The sequence below is a fragment of the Pithys albifrons genome, chromosome 25, assembly GCF_047495875.1.
Source record: "Pithys albifrons albifrons isolate INPA30051 chromosome 25, PitAlb_v1, whole genome shotgun sequence".
Taxonomy (NCBI): domain Eukaryota; kingdom Metazoa; phylum Chordata; class Aves; order Passeriformes; family Thamnophilidae; genus Pithys; species Pithys albifrons.
In genome coordinates, this window is record NC_092482.1 from 874,966 (window position 1) to 891,657 (window position 16,692).

Below are 16,692 nucleotides of genomic sequence, written 5' to 3' on the forward strand. Positions count from 1 at the left end.
GGGCACCAGTCCCTGCAGAGAGGAAAGAACTCGGCTCTGATGTCCAGGGCTGAAGTGTGGCACATATCCTGTGTGTATCCAGCAATTTATTCCATACCTGAGTCACTGCACAGTTCTCCTGGTATGGCCTCCTCAGTACCTGGTGATGCAGGTGCCTTGGCCGGGCTCCCGTGTGCTGTTTGTTCTTTCCCTCCCTGAATTTGCCTCGCAGTTTAACACCTCTGTACACAGGGAGTGCAGCTCTATTGTGTGGCCTGAAATATCTGGAGCACTTTACATGGGCATAGAAAGGTCTGGCTGCTCCTGAGAGCTGCAAATGCTGCAAGGACAGGACTTTGGCTTTCTTTAAAGCATTTCTGGGAATTCCCAGAGGTTTGGAAGGAGTGAGCAAAAGAGAGTGTAAGTAAAGCTGTGAGTATCCCCTCAACTATTTGAAGTACTCAGGGAGGAGTTTGCAGTAAAAAAGCTTTTGAAAATCCATTTTGTATAACAGAGGACTGGAAAACCTTAGAAATAACATTTTCACGACTTGTGAAGACCAGAAGAGTTTTTCCTCTTCACTTGTCTCTTTGAGCAGCATTCAAAGAAACTCAGTGTACAATCAGGCACGTGTTTCTGCTCACCCCTCCAGGTACTCAGGGATGTTTATGCTTCTCTTTGCTACACATGCAGCCATGGCTGCTTCAGGAAGAATTTTGTGTCTGTAGAAAACCAGATTCTCAGACATGGCACATTCTCTGCCAGCCCAAATGGAACCAAGAGCAAAGAAAGAAACAAAGAAAATGTCCCTTCTGAAAGAAGTTTTCTCAAGAGAAATGAGGAAAATGGAGGGACGGGAACAGGTTTTGTCAAGGTCTACACACATTGTTCACCATCTGGGCTCCTTTCAAGCTCCGTTATCAGGCTGAATCACTCTGTTAAAACTCTTTCACAAGATTACAGGAGAAAGCCTTTGTGTGACTCCTCTGACCCAGGGGCTGTGTGCTCCCAGCCCCTTTGTTCCATGCAGGTGATCTCTAACCAGGTTTAGGAACGTTTCCCTCAGCATGGAGACGTCTCCTCCAAATCCCACCTTGTGTTTCCAGAGGCAGCAGTCAGGGGGAGGAATTGCCTCCCTGTGTGCAGGTATTTGAGAAGGAAACAGCCCACTCCACAGCCACTGACCAATGAGGGGAATGCCGTGTTGGCAGAAGGCTTAGGGCTGATAAATTCCACGGGTCTCAGATAACACATTCTGCAGACAACTCCCACACTGCACAGCATAAAAGCCGTGGCCTGGGGGAGCAGGACACGCTCCTGCCTCGGGATCAGGAACCTGTGGGTGCAGCTTGGGTTGGGTCCTCGCTCTTCCTCCCCATGGCCAGTTACAGCTTCAGGCAAACCAGCTCGTCCATGGCGGGGGGCCCCGTGGGCTCGCTGCGTTTAGGCAGCGTCCGCGCCACCCCCAGCATCCACGGCGGGGCCGGCGGCAGGGCCGTGTCCGTGTCCTCCGCCAGGTTCGTCTCCTCTGGCCTGGGGAGCGGCCTGGGGGGAGGCTATGGGGGCAGCTTCAGCAGCAGCTTCAGCTACGGGGGTGGCCTGGGAGGAGATGGGCTCCTCTCAGGGAACGAGAAGGCGACCATGCAGGGCCTGAACGACCGCCTGGCGTCCTACCTGGAGAAGGTGCGAGCGCTGGAGGAGTCCAACGCCAACCTCGAAACCAAAATCCGGAACTGGTACCAGAAACAAGGACCAAGCCCTGCTCGGGACTACAGTGCTTATTTCAAGACTATTGAGGACCTTCGAGACAAGGTAGGTGTTAATATTTATCAAAAATCATCTTTGATTCGCACTTAGAAAGGAAACAGGAAAACCCAAAGGGCAAACCTTCCCCAGGGAGCCCCAGAAGGCTCTGCAGGGAGATGAGATGTACAGGAAGGGAGTGGGTGGGGATGAAGAAAATGCCAGTAGGGAATTATCTACTTTTTAAACTGTTAGCCAGAAGAAGGTACAAACCAGTCAGTGTGGGCTGCCCAAGTCCTTAACTCTCTGATAATGTTTGCTCTTAATACACACACACATGCTGGTCATGGACACACATATGACGAGTTAATGTATATAAATCACCAACTCATACATAAAAAGAGCCAAGCAGTGACAGCAACCTGCCTGTCTGTACCCTCCCACCTGCCATAAAGCTTGAAAACCCCCAGTGACCCAAGCACACTGATTTAACAATGAGAATAAAGAGGTGTTAAGAACAATTTCATATTTCCCATACTTAACCTCGAAATTGAGATAAGAGCACTGAAACATTTGGCATAGGGAAAAAGGAAGCAGCAGACATGAAGTAATCAAGGCCATATATAAATGCAGGATTTGCCCCAAGAGCACACGGGTACCTGATAACAGATTGCTGAGGTGATACACACCCTGCAAAACACAGGCAGTTGCTGACTAAACTATGTAAATAAATCAAAGAAAACTTGAGGTTTAGTTTTCTGAGTTCAGACTGGAGTTCATGACCACTCCCACACAGGTTTCCTTGCTGCAACCCATCCACATTCACTCCTGGTTTAGAATCTGAGCTCTGCTGAAGGCAGAACTGGCAATGAGATTTTCTACTTTTAGTTTTCTTTTCCCTCCTTTCTTTCACTCCCCTCCCTTAGAGGATGCAAAATATTCTTCCAGCTGTTTTTGTGGCTCACCTTCTGAGCTTTACAAGTTGCAGGCAAAGATATTCTTTCCAGGTAATCTGAAGAGGGATTTCTCCTAAATAAACATTTCCTTTAGAGGCTTTCATGATGCAATAAGCTAATCAATCAACACTATTTGTTCTAGAACATAAAAATGTGTTCAAAGATGTCCTCTCCCTCTGAGCCAGCCCACAGTTTTGTCTTACAGTGGAATTTCTACCTAAAGCCACTTCACACACCAGACACAGGGATGTGTCCAAAGCTGCCAATCCTGGCAGATGCCTGTGATAAACCTGTGCAATGTGTTTGGTGCAGACCATTGATTCTTCCCGACACCTCTATTTGCTGTAGCTACAGATGAAAGAGTCTTGCCTCTTATCTGCAGAGCAGGGAGGCAGATAACACTTGTTTCAGCCTCAGCAATGAGCTCTCCTTGTTTGCAGATCCTTGAGGCCACCATCGACAACGCCAGGACTGTGCTGCAGATTGACAATGCCAGGCTGGCTGCAGATGACTTCAAAACCAAGTGAGTCATTTTGGAGAGGGGAAAGGTCTCGTGAAGAGGCAAAAATCCCTGTTGAGCCAAAGGGCAGTGAAACAGGAATGGAATGCTACAAAACCCCTGTGTGAACACTGTTTGGTCCTGTCTGTGCAGTTCAGCCCTTCATGTATTTGCTAAAAGCACCATCTGCACCACATAAATCCTACAAACCCAGACACACATAAAATAATGTGTTTCTTGTGGGCTGGTTAATCAGCCAACCTGAAAGGGCTTGGTTTGCTTTTTGAAGGTTTGAAACGGAGCAGGCTCTGCGGCTGAGCGTGGAGGCCGATATCAACGGGCTGCGCCGCGTCCTGGACGAGCTGACCCTGGCCAGGGCTGACCTGGAGCTGCAGATCGAAGGACTGAAGGAGGAGCTGGCCTACCTAAAGAAGAACCACGAGGAGGTAAAACCCAGAAAACACGTTTGAAAGTGGCACTAGGGAAACAGTTTGTGGAGTTGTGCAGGCCCTCAGGATTGCCCTGGGCTCTCCACGAGTGTAGACTGGGACCCCCCTGGCAGTATTGCAGGGCAGTCAGTCAGTCTCAGCCCTTGAAGAAAGAACAGAAGGTTCATAATGTTTTCAGTTTATGATTTTATCCTCTTTTGTCTCCTCTGCCACTCCCCACAGGAGATGAGTGCCCTGGGAGGACAAGTAGCTGGCCAGGTCAGTGTCGAACTGGACTCTGCTCCAGGCATTGACCTGTCCAAGGTCCTGGCAGATATGAGAGACCAGTATGAACAAATGGCTGAGAAGAACAGGAAGGATGCCGAGGCCTGGTTCCACAGCAAGGTAAAACCCCTCCATCCTGCACAAATACCGACCAAAAAACCCCTGAATGAAACAATTATCCAAACGCACAGAAAGCTGCTGTGGCAGCCCCAGACCCCCCCACTTCTCACACCGTGTTTTCCCTGTCCCAGACCGAGGAGCTGAACAGGGAGGTTGCCATTAACACCGAACAGCTGCAGAGCAGCAAGTCCGAGGTCACCGACCTGCGGCGCAGCCTCCAAGGGCTGGAGATCGAGCTGCAGTCCCAGCTCAGCATGGTACGTCCACACTTGCCCTGCCTGAGCCCCACTGAACGGGGCTGGCATTCCCCTCCCCTGCACGTGGCACCAACCCCTCCGTGGTTGCCCCCACAGAAAGCGGCGCTGGAGAGCACCTTGGCCGACACGGAGGCGCGGTACGGGGCACAGCTGGCACAGATCCAGGGGCTGGTTGGCAGCCTCGAGGCACAGCTGGCAGAGCTCCGAACTGACATGGAGCGCCAGAACACCGAATACAAGATCCTCATGGATATCAAGACTCGGCTGGAGCAGGAGATCGCGACTTACCGACAGCTCCTGGAAGGGCAGGAGTCCCAGTAAGAACCTCTTGCTTGGCCCCACAAAGTGTGATCGTGCCACAGTGCCCCTTTGGCACAGCACCTCAGTAAACACAACTGCAAACACTCCAGGGCTTCAACAAATTGATTTTTCTGGGCCATGGTGGAAGTAGAAATGTTGTGATTCCCATTTACATGAAGTGAGACCTCAAAGAGTTTCTAAATGGGAAGGCAAACTGACAAGCAGCACAGGAGATTGTGTAACTAACAGTAAAAGTGATCAGCTGCTTCACAGTCAGGAAAAGTGCAATTAATAATGTTTTGCAGAATATAAAAATTAAGAACAATTTCCCATAAACTTCCTGTTACCAGGTAGAGAGCTTTTACCCCCCAGGAATCAGCGTGGAAGGACATACTGTGAAGAGAAGTGAAGGCAGCCAGCCTGGCACTGCTCAGCCCCTGAGTCACCCCACATGGGAGCACAGCTCTCTTTCATCTCACACAGACTCCAGGAGGGAAAAAATGAGGCAGGGGTTGAAAGGTTTTGATTTCCTCTATTCCTTCTTTTCCATAATCATGTTTTCCCAATGCAGTAGTTTAAAAATATATTTCTTAAAACAACTCCTCCCCCTCACTGAGGAGCGCAGGGAGATGGGCATCCCTGCTCTGACTGCACACACAATGGACCTGACTCACACAGCATTTGCTTCCATCCATACTCATCTCACACACCATTTGATGTGTTAACTCTCCTTTTAACTGTTCCTCTTTGTTCCACAGGATGTTTGGCTCCCTTTCAGGAACTGCTGGTAAGAATCCTTACTATTTCAGGAGAAGTTTTATTTTCTAAAAGGAAATACACATAACTCTGGTGGTTGCGTCCATTCTAGAGACTGGGGTCTGCATTGATCTACCACAGAAAAAAAATCTAAGTAGCAAATGCTGTCTCTGGCCAGAATTGAACAAATTTCAGCCATTAAAAGATGTCAGACATGAGAAAAAAATCCCAGACTCTGCTACAGTAAAGGCAAAGTAAAGCACAAAACAGTTAATCATTTCCCCAGATGAAAGGACATGGGAATTGAAACTTGGCCAGCTCAGGGAATTGCAGGAACATGCCAGTAAAACCTGCCTTGAGCTGTTAGAGGTCAGCAGTGTCATAAAGGGGATGAGTCAAATCCAGATGATGGAGAGGAAAAGTTCTGAGAGGGGAATGAGAGCCGAGGCCCAAGCCAAGCTCAGTGCCCATCAGAGTGGACCTGTGTGAGCTGGGTTTAAACTATTGCTGTTCCTTCTCTCCATGTTATTGCAGATAAAAGAGACAAGCTGGGAGATGGGAAACAGCACTGAAGGTCCTCCAAAGGTCATCTGCAAAGTGAGAAAAACCAGACAGCACACAGGGATTGAGATGGAGAGGAATCACTGAACTGCTGGAAATGACTTAAAGCACAGAAAGTTCTTGGCCACACGAAGTTTAGGCAGATTCGCACATAGTGGTGATTAAGCTGCAAATTGAATCAGCTTTGCAATTATTTTTAGGTCCTGCATGTATTGAATTGCTGCATCTACTCAAATAAAGATGATCTTTTTGCAATCCTTGCTTCTTTGGAGTTATTGTGATATTTCACTGCAGTCTGGCTTTTCCCAGGCAGGAATTACCCAGGCAACCTCCCTGAGATGTGAGTGCTCACAGTGTGGGCTGGCCTGGGCTCCATCCTGATTCCTCCTGTCTCCAGGAGCTTGGAATAAGGAAGCTACAGCATCCCCAGCCCCTCAGTGGGGGAACAAGAGTGACTTGGGTTTCTAACAACGACATGCTGTGCAAGCAGGGGCAGTGGGATGGGAGACAGTTCATTAGGGTAAAACCTAAAGCTGTTAAACTGGGCTGTAGAAATCTCCCACAGGAACAAACAGGGAGAGCAGCAGTCAGGAAAATTCTTCACTTCCTCTCCCCCTGCACACAGAGCTTCCCAACCTTTAGCACCAATTTCAGCTCCCTTCACTCTCATGTCACTGAAGGGATATTATTCCAACTTGGAATCACTTTTAGTTCCAGCCCCCAGAAATCAGTGATTTCATTTCCCATCACTCCTCTCCAAGCCAACAGCCCAGGAAGGTTTCCAGGGCTCGTGCTGAAAGCAAACCACGGCTCCAGTCCCACCAGCACCTTCCCAGCTCCATGACCACAGGCACAGTTTGCTCCTCAGCTGAGGGGCAGTGGAAGAGGGATATGTCCAGACTAAAAGTGCCCCAGCACTGCTGTCCCCCAGGGTGGATTAGTGTGCAGCCTGTGTTTCAGGGACACATCACCAGATCCTTCAGCACTTCTCTCCTTGGCCTTGAGAAATGTTCAGGATCCCTTGTTCACACCTAGATGTTCACATCAGATTAATGGAGTGTTTCCTTGGCTCGGAGCATCCCAAAGCTCTGGACCTTCTCCCTCCACAAGGGACAATCCTCTTCAGTCCCAAGGTGCTGGTGCTTGGTTTTGGTTTAGTGGTGACTCAGGTGATCTGTCAACATCAGCTGTCAGTCCTGACACCAACAATCCCAGCTCAGCTCTGGAATAAGGCAAGGTGGCATTAGGCAGTGGCTTCACTGTGACAGGGGAAAACTGCAACAGGAGAGGAAACAGTCCCATTGTTTCTGATGGAATGTTTAATATAAATCACTCAGCCACTATAATTTTAGAGTCTAGTTCAGAAAAAGAAAATTTTCTAAAGGTATGTCAAGTTCTTCTGTGAGTGATGGGTCTATCGCTCATGGACTGATCACTGAGATGACAAACAAGCTGCTGCTTGACTGGAACTTGCTGTCCTGAGAGGAGGGGCTGGAGTGTGTCAGCTCCATTAATCCCACAGCAGAGGTAACAAAAGGGTTTGTGCAGCACAGGCATGTCAGGGACTGTCTTCCAGGAAAGCTCTGTGGAAGATGACAAACCAAGGAGTTCATGCACCAGGGGTACAGTGCTGAGACTGTGGGAAGGACGAGTCTGTGTGTCAAGACTTGGATAAGGAATCTCAGAGCAAAGACAGTGAGACCAGAATAAAGGCATAAGCTTGAAATATATGATCTGTATTGGCTGCTTGATTTATTTTTAGTTTCCCAATGGTAAATATTAAGAAACAGCTTTTATCTGCTACCTCTGTTTAAGTGTCCATCTGACACTGATCCAGAGGGACATCCAGGGTGTGTTAAAAAGCAGCAAAGTCTGTTTCACCAGCAACCTGAGTTATCAAGCCTGAGTGATAGCAGACTGAATGAAAATTCCCCAAAGTTTCCTGCTAAAGTCTGGGGTGTTTTCTAGAGGTCTATTTTCTAGTTGTTTGGGGGTTTTTAAAATGGAATTTGATTTGCTTGTTGTTGCTCACTTGGTTGAACAGCCCCTGGCAGCACACACATCTCGGGGCACTGACATTACAGGGGTCTCAAAGAGACTGTTTTCATCTTTGGGAGGGTTTGTCTGAACTTGTTTCGTGAGCCACCAAGCCTTGGAGACACAGAGATCTGGCAAGGTCTGCAGAGCTATTAATCTGCCCAGCAGCAAAACTGAAGGGCTGTGGCAAAAGGCCAAGTTCAGTTTGAAACATGTTTCCAGAGCTGTCAACACCCCTGGTTTGGTGCTCGGCCAGGAGTGAGTGGCTGTGCCCAGAGCCAGCCTGCAAGGGACAGCTCAGCTGGACTTGGCCATTTTGTCCCTCCCAAGTGCACATCTCCAAGTGAAAAGGCTGCTCATCCCTGCACCTGCAGTAACATCTCAACTGGAAATGTCAGAAACACCCTCAGTTTATTCCAGCCATTGCTGTGAGCTGTGGCTGATCCAAAATCCCCATCCTGAGTTATAAACTCAGTTCTGTACCATCAAAACCTGTGTTAAAAACAACACTTTCCTTTTGATGTTGCTAGCAATCATATCAGTTTTATTCTTTAAGCTTTATTTAATTTTTTTGATTATTTTATAATAATTTTGGTGGTTGTGAAAGTCCATCTCCCTTCACTTCCCGTCCCCTTCCCTCAGGCACTCCCACACTGCAGTCCCAGTTTCACACTCCACTTTAAATCAAGGATTAAAGTGACTCTTCTTTTCCAGTATTACTCCATTTCCAAGTGCACACTGGCATTAAACACCTTTATTGCTATCACAACAGTTTCATCTTAAGCCCATTTTCTTTACATTTTCTGTTCATCTTTTGATTATTTCAATATTGTGTTACCCTTCTAGACTATTTCACAAGCATTAATAAGTTAACTGTGCCAATTGTCCCTTACACACTGATGGATGCTGATTGTTCCTCCCACAATGCCATGAATAGGTACTTTTTGAACTAAAAATTCAGATTCCAAAATCTAAATATTAATTCCAAGCAAAAATCAAGAGTAAGAACATTTCAAATTCACTTCCAAAATTTTAAAGGGAAAAATAGGGATGGCAAAGAACAAGTGAGATGAAGTGATGACTGTATGTTTTTCAAGGAAATGAGAATTTAACTTAATTTTTAGATAAAGTTGATTTTCTGAACGTAGTCATGGTGAGTGTTGTAAACGGGCAAGTGGGTGGGGCTGAACTCGCTTTGTTTTTCCATTCTTAAATGTCAGAAAAGTAAATTCCAAGTTTCAGAACTATAGCCTGAAGAAAAACACTCATCTGATTCATGCCTTTTGTTTAATTAAAAAAGAAACCCCAAGCCCAGGCCCCTGCGATGTGCTGCCAGCACTGGTTGTCAGGAATGTCATCATAATTGGCCTCACCTCCAGGGAGGAGGAATTTTGGAGGGAGGGCTGCGGTGGGTTTGTCTCCAACACCCATTGTGAGGGTATAAAAGAGGCTCCAGGGCAGTGAAGGCACAGCCTCTGCTCTCTGCCCACGCTCTCAGCTGCCCTTTGCTCCTTCTCGTGCCGCAGCCATGGCCACTTCCTTCGTGAGCTCTTCCTCCACCTACGGGGGCGGCTTTGGGGGTGCCGGGGGCAGCTCGCGGCTGTCGTCGGTGCGTGCCGGGGGCACCCTCCGTGCCCCGAGCATCCACGGCGGCTCCGGTGGCCGTGGCGTCTCCGTCTCCTCCGCCAGGTACGTCTCCTCTGCAGGAGGCGGCTACGGCAGCGGCCTGAGCTGCGGCTTTGGGGGCGGCTATGGAGGAGGCTTTGGCGGGGGGGCAGCCTGTGGCTTTGGTGGAGGTGCTGGCTTTGGAGGAGGCTCTGGCTTTGGAGGGGGCTCTGGCTTTGGAGGGGGCTCTGGCTTTGGGGGCTGCTTTGACCTCGGCGGTGGCTTCGGCGGTGGCGATGGCCTCCTCTCCGGCAATGAGAAGGTGACGATGCAGAACCTGAACGACCGGCTGGCCTCGTACCTGAACAAGGTACGAGCCCTGGAAGAGGCCAATTCAGATTTGGAAGTGAAAATCCGAGACTGGTACCAGAAACAAGCCCCCACCAGCCCCGCCCGGGACTACAGCAATTACTACAAGATCATTGAAGACCTCCGAGACAAGGTAAGACATTCACATGTAGAGGAGTTAAAAGAATGCAGAGTCATGGAACTGCATATTCCATGTCTTTAAAAGAAGCTCAAATAATCAGAAAAGAAATACTGAATTCTTCAACCCCAAATACACTGAGGTCATGAGCAGAAAAGAATAGCTTGTTTTCGGTTTAAACACCAAATGTCTTATCCTGACCATGTGATGCTTGTTGAAATTAAAATGTTCACATTAAAAGTCAGCAAAAATGACAAAATGTGTTTAGATTTATCAATATATTTATGCAGGACTCAAATAGTAAAGAATGTGACAGGTAGGCCTCCAAGGCTGGAAAGGTAATTCTCCTGGCTACAGATAAGATCAGTGTATGAACTAATTACGGTTCTAATCTGTGTTGCCCAGAGTATCTCAGCTCTCTGGTTTGCTCGTGCAATGTGGATCTGCTATTTCACCGTTACTCACAGGAACCTTCCCTGTGTTTCTCACTTGACAGATCCTTGCTGCTACCATTGACAATTCCCGGGTCATCCTGGAGATCGACAATGCCAGGCTGGCTGCCGACGACTTCAGACTGAAGTAAGTTCACCTGGGGCACGTTTCTCTTCACTCTGCTTGTCTTCACTTTGCTTCTCTCTCTCAGAACAGTATTCTGAAGTTTGGTATAAGTTTTTATGTAGAAAATAAAGTTCTTCAGTCACTGAAAGGCACATTTTGAAATTGGGGACAGGTATTTTTCCTTGGTAACTTCTGATGCAAAACCCCCTGGGAAACAGAATCAATTGATGAAGGACCAATTCACAATATAAGCCTGACAGAACAAAGCCCCCAGATCACTGAGCTGTCTGCATAATGAATTAGAGCTCATGTCTACTTTTTTTGCATGATGCTCTTAAGTATTTTTACCAGCCTGAGTCACAAGGGAAAGAAGGCAGGAATAGGTTGGGATTTTTCCTGAGAAAGAAGAGAGTGGCAGGAAGGGATTGCTGTGGGGCTAGAGCAGTTCTCTGCCAAAGAGCCCAAAATTCAGAAAATAAAGACCAAGAGCAGTGCGTGGCTTTTCCATCTCTCAGGCTCAGCAGCACATTCAGCCAGATGATAAAGGTCCCTGCACAGCTGCTTTTTCCTTGCAGCGATGCACCTGCAGGTTTTGGTTTTCCCTCTTGTGTCCCAGACAGCCCCAGGCCACCTGTGCTTTCCTCCACTTCAAATCCAAGAGGACACTGCAATCGACCTGTCCTGTTTGACAGCATTTCTCTTGATGCTGATAATCCTTATCAGGTTCTGCAAGGTGGAAAGTCACGTCCTCCTCAAGAACAAAATGAGATGGCAATGCCTGTGCTTGCATGTGCCATAGCTGGATGTTGCAAGAAAACACCTTTACTCCTTTTACACTTTTCTCAATCTGTTTGTTTTCCTTTACAGCCCATACATTCAATATAAATTGCGATCATTTCATAGCTGTACTGAACATGAACTCAGGCATGTTCCATTGCTTGCTTCTCTTTTGACCTGCAGGTATGAGAACGAGCTGTTCCTGCGCCAGAGTGTGGAGTCCGACATCAACGGGCTGCGCCGCGTCCTGGACGAGCTGACCCTGTCCAGGGCTGACCTGGAGATGCAGATCGAGACCCTGAAGGAGGAACTGGCTTATCTGAAGAAGAACCACGAGGAGGTGAGTCTGGACAGTGCAAAGGAGATCACTTCCCTTTGGAATGTATGACTCTTGACAGTGAAACATACTGTAAGTTACATGTAAACAGGTGTGTGAGTGCAGGGAGAGCAGGGAAGCCATGCAAGGAGAGAGAAATGGGATAAATGTTTCATGTGTGTTCCACCTGTGATACTTGATAGCACAGTCCTGTGTGCCATGGCAGGGATGGCTGGGGGCAGGAAGGATGTGAGAGGAGGGCACCTGATCTTTCTGTCCTCTGCCTTCTGCCCATGCAGGAAATGAAGGAGTACTCGAACCAGATGAGTGGCACAGTCAACGTGGAAATGGATGCGGCTCCTGGCATAGACCTGACCAGAGTTCTGTCCGAGATGAGGGAACAGTACGAAGCTCTGGCTGAGAAGAACCGGAAGGATGCCGAGGCCTGGTTCTTCACCCAGGTAAAGCCACACGATGCCCTGCCTCAGTGTCACTGCCCTGGCAGCTGCATCCCTCCCTTCCAAAGTCATGGAATGCTTTCTATACAGTATGTATGTGATTTTACAGTTGGTTTTTCCTTTCAGACTGATGAGCTGAACCGTGAAGTTGCCACCCACACACAGCAGATACAGACCAGCAAGTCGGAGATCACAGAGCTGCGCCGCACCATGCAGGGGCTGGAGATCGAGCTGCAGTCACAGCTCAGCATGGTACGGACCTGCCCCGGGCACACCTGCAGGCACTGCCTCGCACTGCCCCTTCCTCCTTCACTGTCCTGCCACTCCTTATCCCCCTCCGTGGCACAAGCCACACTGTAACCCGCCCTGATGTGATTCCCTTTAGAAAGCCGGGCTGGAGGCCAACCTGCGGGACACGGAGGGCCGGTACTGCGCGCAGCTGGCGCAGATCCAGGCGCTCATCACCAGCGTGGAGGAGCAGCTGGCAGAGCTGCGCTGCGACATGGAGCGCCAGAACCAGGAGTACAAGATGCTCATGGACATCAAGAGCCGCCTGGAGCAGGAGATCGCCACGTACCGGCACCTGCTGGAGGGCCAGGACGCACAGTACGTGGCCCTGCCCAGCCCCTGACGGGCAGATCAGGGCAGAGACAGGCACTGTGTGGGGAGGGAGCTGCGGCTGCCGGGCTGGCACTGCACACACAGCCTGTGGGGCACTGGCAAAGCAGGTGCCCACTGAAATCCCTGCTGCTGCCATAACTCAAGCTAAATCTGCACTTTAACAGTGCTGAGGATTTGAAAATATAAATGCCACTGATTTGACTATAATGAATTCCAGAAGGCACCAGGCACCATATGTGTGTCTCACATAACCCTCTGTTTGCACTGGAATTAGAGCCCTCAGCCTGAAACAACCTATAAAAACCTGCTCCGGGTACTTCTTTAGCTCTTGGCTTTCTACATTTGTGCAGAGGTGAAAACAGCCATCCTCACACACCAGGACCCCCAGCCAGAAAAGAGCTCAGTTCAGATCCCAGCTTATTTCAGGAAAATCTGCCTTTTTTTTTTTTTTTGTGCCCATTCCTCATATCTGATCTATACATGAATTACTTTTGATTTCTGAGGAGGAATCAGCTCCTTATATAGTTTCTAGGAGGCATTCTGAGGAGAAGAGCAGGATGGGGACACAGCAGGCCAAGAAACTGGTCTGACCACTGTTCCACTCCCTCTCAAGTACATAGGGGTGGATTTCAAAGCTGAAAGCAGCTTAACACCACCTGTAGTAACACCACACCTGAGAAACCAGCCATTGAAATCCTGGCTGTTCACACAAATTCCTAAATGGATCAATGGTTTCTGAGGGCAGGGATGATCATTAATCAAATACTTCTTTTCTACAGGTTGTCAGGAGTGAACCCCAAGGACGGTAAGAAATGTTTTTTTATTTAACAAGGGGCTGAAAGGAACAGGCAAAATAGGATTAAACAAACCTATTGTGTCTTTTGCCTTGGATTTCTTCCTACTACCTCAGATTCCATTCTCCCTGCAATGATCCCCTTCTGTGTCATGTAGAGACAAAAATATAAGACTTTACGTGCACTGTTGAAACCAGTAGCTTGCCACAATGATTGCATGAATTGCTCATGGGATTCTAAACCACTCAAATCTCCCAAAGATTCCTAAATTCCTCTGCTGATGAACACAACATACTAATACTTTCAAATCCACATGTGATGTGCCCTCCTAAGTTTTTCTGGTTAAGAGCCAGGAGGGAAAGTAGATAAGATATAAAGGCAGTTCTGCCTTTGATATGTGAAAGATCTTGTCGGGCAACAAACAAACACAACCTCACTGCTCAGCTCCTCAGGGTCTTGGCAGGGCCTTATTTTTTTTCTTCCCTATTTAATTGTTTTATTCCTCCTACCAGCATCATTTGGGAGCAGTGGAAGAGGTCGCATTAGCACAGAAGATGAGGGAAGATCCGTTTCTACCCGTGAAAGGAGATTGCCATAAAGAAATACAGAATCCCCTCTCACATGTGATGCCACATGGAACCAGTGCAGACTCTGTACTGGCTAACACTGAGAGAAAGAGCCTTTCACTTCTCCAAATCACAAGAATGTATCCAAGAATGTCTTTCCTTAGACTTGCTCTGCCTCTGTACATGAGCATTGACTCGCTGGGGCAGAGATGCCTGTTCTCTGTCAGTGCTCTGTTGTTTCCTACATAATAAAGTTTCTGTTCTGCTTCTGCAAATATATCCAGTCTAGTGGTGATTTCTGGAGTCAGTCTGGCACTGCCACACACGGCCCACACACTGTCCCAGCAGGGATAACAGCAGCGATAACAGTCATAACTTTAATAATAATAATAATGGGGATGGGGATGAATGGGCAGATAAGAAGTGCCATTAGATTGTTCCAGGAATCTGCAGCTGATATCAGTAAAAAACAGAGAAGATAACGTAACAAATCCTAAAGATCTTTGTCCTCAATTCCAAGCACACGGTGGGGCTGCAACTCATGCACAAATAAAATGCATCTCTGAAAAAACTGGTATTTTTCCATATGTATGTTTGTGTTCCTTTACTGCCTTCAGCACAAAGGGAAATTCCCTCAGCTCCTGAGGAAGCACCAGGCATGGTCCAGCTGGAATGAGCTGCCCCGAGTTTGCTGTGACTGCCTTGGTTTTCAACCATCAGGCAGACCCTCCCCGGCCCGGGGCAGTGCTGTGGCTGCTGCACTGGCCACACCACCTTCTCCCAGCTGCAAATCCACACCAGCAGAACTGAGGAGATGCTGATAGAGTTGAGACCCTGGTGAACCCCAACCTCAGAAGCACATAAGGCAGTTCCCTAAATGCTGTACTTTGCTCCCATAACCTGTTTGGAAAAGGTGTCCTTAGCCCCGCTGATGAGTATTTGCAACCACATAATGGTGTCTGCAAAAATGACACCATTTCTAGAATTACATGTTTTATTTTCCTTCCAGCCTCCCTAGAGCCACTATTTTTGTGTTTCCTATTTTCTGATTTAAAGAAAATAAATCTAAACTCCTGGCACCACCAGTCTGGCCACGAGTGAGGCTGTAGGATCACTGGTTCTGCTGGTAAGAAATGCACATCCTGCTTGTATTCCCACTGGAAAGAACTGGGAAGAGGTTCTCGCAAACTGCAGCAAAGCAACATCACAATCCACCAGAAAAGGAAAGTCAAACAGTACAAATGATCTCTTTTCCTGATCCAAACCCCAGGTAACTACTGTTTGTATCACTCAACCAGCAAGAGGGGGAATTTCCTACAGCCATTGGCAGCTTTCCACCCATGTGTGCTCCAGATGGAGGGGTTGAATCAACCAGTGATGGTTGCAGGACATTGACCTATACAACGGAGCTGCCGAAATATTCTCCTGTACTTAAACTGCAGCCTGGAGATTCAGCTCAGTTTGCTTTCTCAGGTCAGTACAACCAGCACAATTCCCAAATAGAGCAATTCCTCTTCCCCAGCACCAGCTCCCAAGGAGCATCCAAGGGTGCCATCTGCTGACAAGGGTTTGTCTCCTCACTCTGATCACCACTTCCATTCTTTGCTTTAGATTAAAGAGGTGGCTGAACCCAAGTCCCACAGTGCAGCCTTGACAAAGAGGGTTTTGAAGTAAATTGTTTGGTCTTTTTCATGGATCCACAACATGAATGAATGAAAATTGTGTGGTGTCTTCTCCCGTTTGCAAAGGCTGAGCTTCAGAGGAAGCACCTCCCATGTTCCAGACCTCCTGTTCTCTCTGTTATTTGCAAGATAAAACACAGCTCTGGTTTTCATGATGGGGTAACTCCATGAAACTTTCAGAGAGTAGGACAGAGGCTCTCTGGGCTCACACACTGCCAGCTTTGCTGCCAGGCAGCTTGGGAATGTTATGTGAAATGAAGGATTAATTTTATTTCCTGTACTATTATGTACATACATGTGCATTTCCATTTCAGTGTAACAGTTCATAGACATCAGCTTGCTGGACTGAAGTTCAGTCTGGAATTTATCTCTGGTGAGATGAACTGAAAAGCAGAATATCATCAGTTCTATCATAATTTGGGGGTTTTCTTCAAGTTAGACCCCCAGTTTTTGCCTGGTGCTTCAAGCTCCCCTCCCTGTCCAGCAGCAGGGCTGCCCCTGAACTGCAGCTCTGGACAGGGGTTGTTACCAGAGAGTTTGGGCAGAGCCGAGCCTTGCACTCACTGGAAAACCCTGTTTTCAGGGGATAATTGCCCCAAACAGTTCCAAATGGCAGCATCCCTCCACACTGAAGGGCTGAGGAAGGAGAAGGAGCATGTGCTCCACGGAAAGGGGACTGGGAAAAGGGAAGGAGCAGGTGCCGAGCAGAGCCGAGCCCGACCACAAGGAGGAGCCCAACGCCTGCTCCGTCAGGAGAGTTACCCAGGGAAGGCTGGAGTGCAGCAATTCCTGACTGCTGCGGCATTCCACATGGAACAGAGGAAAACACACCCCTCCAGGTTTCCCCCAGCACCCTGAAACTCAGCTCTGTGCAGCCGCCCTGAGCCCAGCACTCAGGATGAGCAGC

At 48.2% G+C, this 16,692-nt stretch overlaps 2 protein-coding genes across 2 annotated transcripts; both read left to right on the forward strand.

The window, feature by feature from the left end:
* The first annotated feature begins 1,289 nt into the window (after nucleotides 1–1,289).
* LOC139682620 (keratin, type I cytoskeletal 19) lies at nucleotides 1,290–6,133 on the forward strand. The gene is made up of 8 exons (XM_071577089.1): nucleotides 1,290–1,791; nucleotides 3,119–3,201; nucleotides 3,467–3,623; nucleotides 3,849–4,010; nucleotides 4,142–4,267; nucleotides 4,364–4,584; nucleotides 5,326–5,354; nucleotides 5,858–6,133. Exons 1-8 carry the CDS (start codon nucleotides 1,357–1,359, stop codon nucleotides 5,893–5,895), a joined length of 1,251 nt encoding a protein of 416 aa, XP_071433190.1. The 5' UTR covers nucleotides 1,290–1,356; the 3' UTR covers nucleotides 5,896–6,133.
* Nucleotides 6,134–9,380: 3,247 nt separating this feature from the next.
* Nucleotides 9,381–14,380, forward strand: LOC139682618 (keratin, type I cytoskeletal 15-like). Its single transcript, XM_071577087.1, has 8 exons — nucleotides 9,381–10,028; nucleotides 10,510–10,592; nucleotides 11,532–11,688; nucleotides 11,964–12,125; nucleotides 12,249–12,374; nucleotides 12,508–12,728; nucleotides 13,523–13,548; nucleotides 14,050–14,380. Exons 1-8 carry the CDS (start codon nucleotides 9,450–9,452, stop codon nucleotides 14,133–14,135), a joined length of 1,440 nt encoding a protein of 479 aa, XP_071433188.1. The 5' UTR covers nucleotides 9,381–9,449; the 3' UTR covers nucleotides 14,136–14,380.
* Nucleotides 14,381–16,692: the final 2,312 nt, after the last annotated feature.

Bases quoted from the DNA above. Each gene is read 5' to 3' on its own strand.
- LOC139682620 (XM_071577089.1), top strand. From the start codon at position 1,357: ATGGCCAGTTACAGCTTCAGGCAAACCAGCTCGTCCATGGCGGGGGGC. The intron at 3,624-3,848 runs GTAAAACCCAGA...CACTCCCCACAG, and splicing joins TAAAGAAGAACCACGAGGAG to GAGATGAGTGCCCTGGGAGG. The intron at 4,585-5,325 runs GTAAGAACCTCT...TTTGTTCCACAG, and splicing joins CTGGAAGGGCAGGAGTCCCA to GATGTTTGGCTCCCTTTCAG.
- LOC139682618 (XM_071577087.1), top strand. From the start codon at position 9,450: ATGGCCACTTCCTTCGTGAGCTCTTCCTCCACCTACGGGGGCGGCTTT. The intron at 10,029-10,509 runs GTAAGACATTCA...CTCACTTGACAG, and splicing joins TTGAAGACCTCCGAGACAAG to ATCCTTGCTGCTACCATTGA. The intron at 12,729-13,522 runs GTACGTGGCCCT...TCTTTTCTACAG, and splicing joins CTGGAGGGCCAGGACGCACA to GTTGTCAGGAGTGAACCCCA.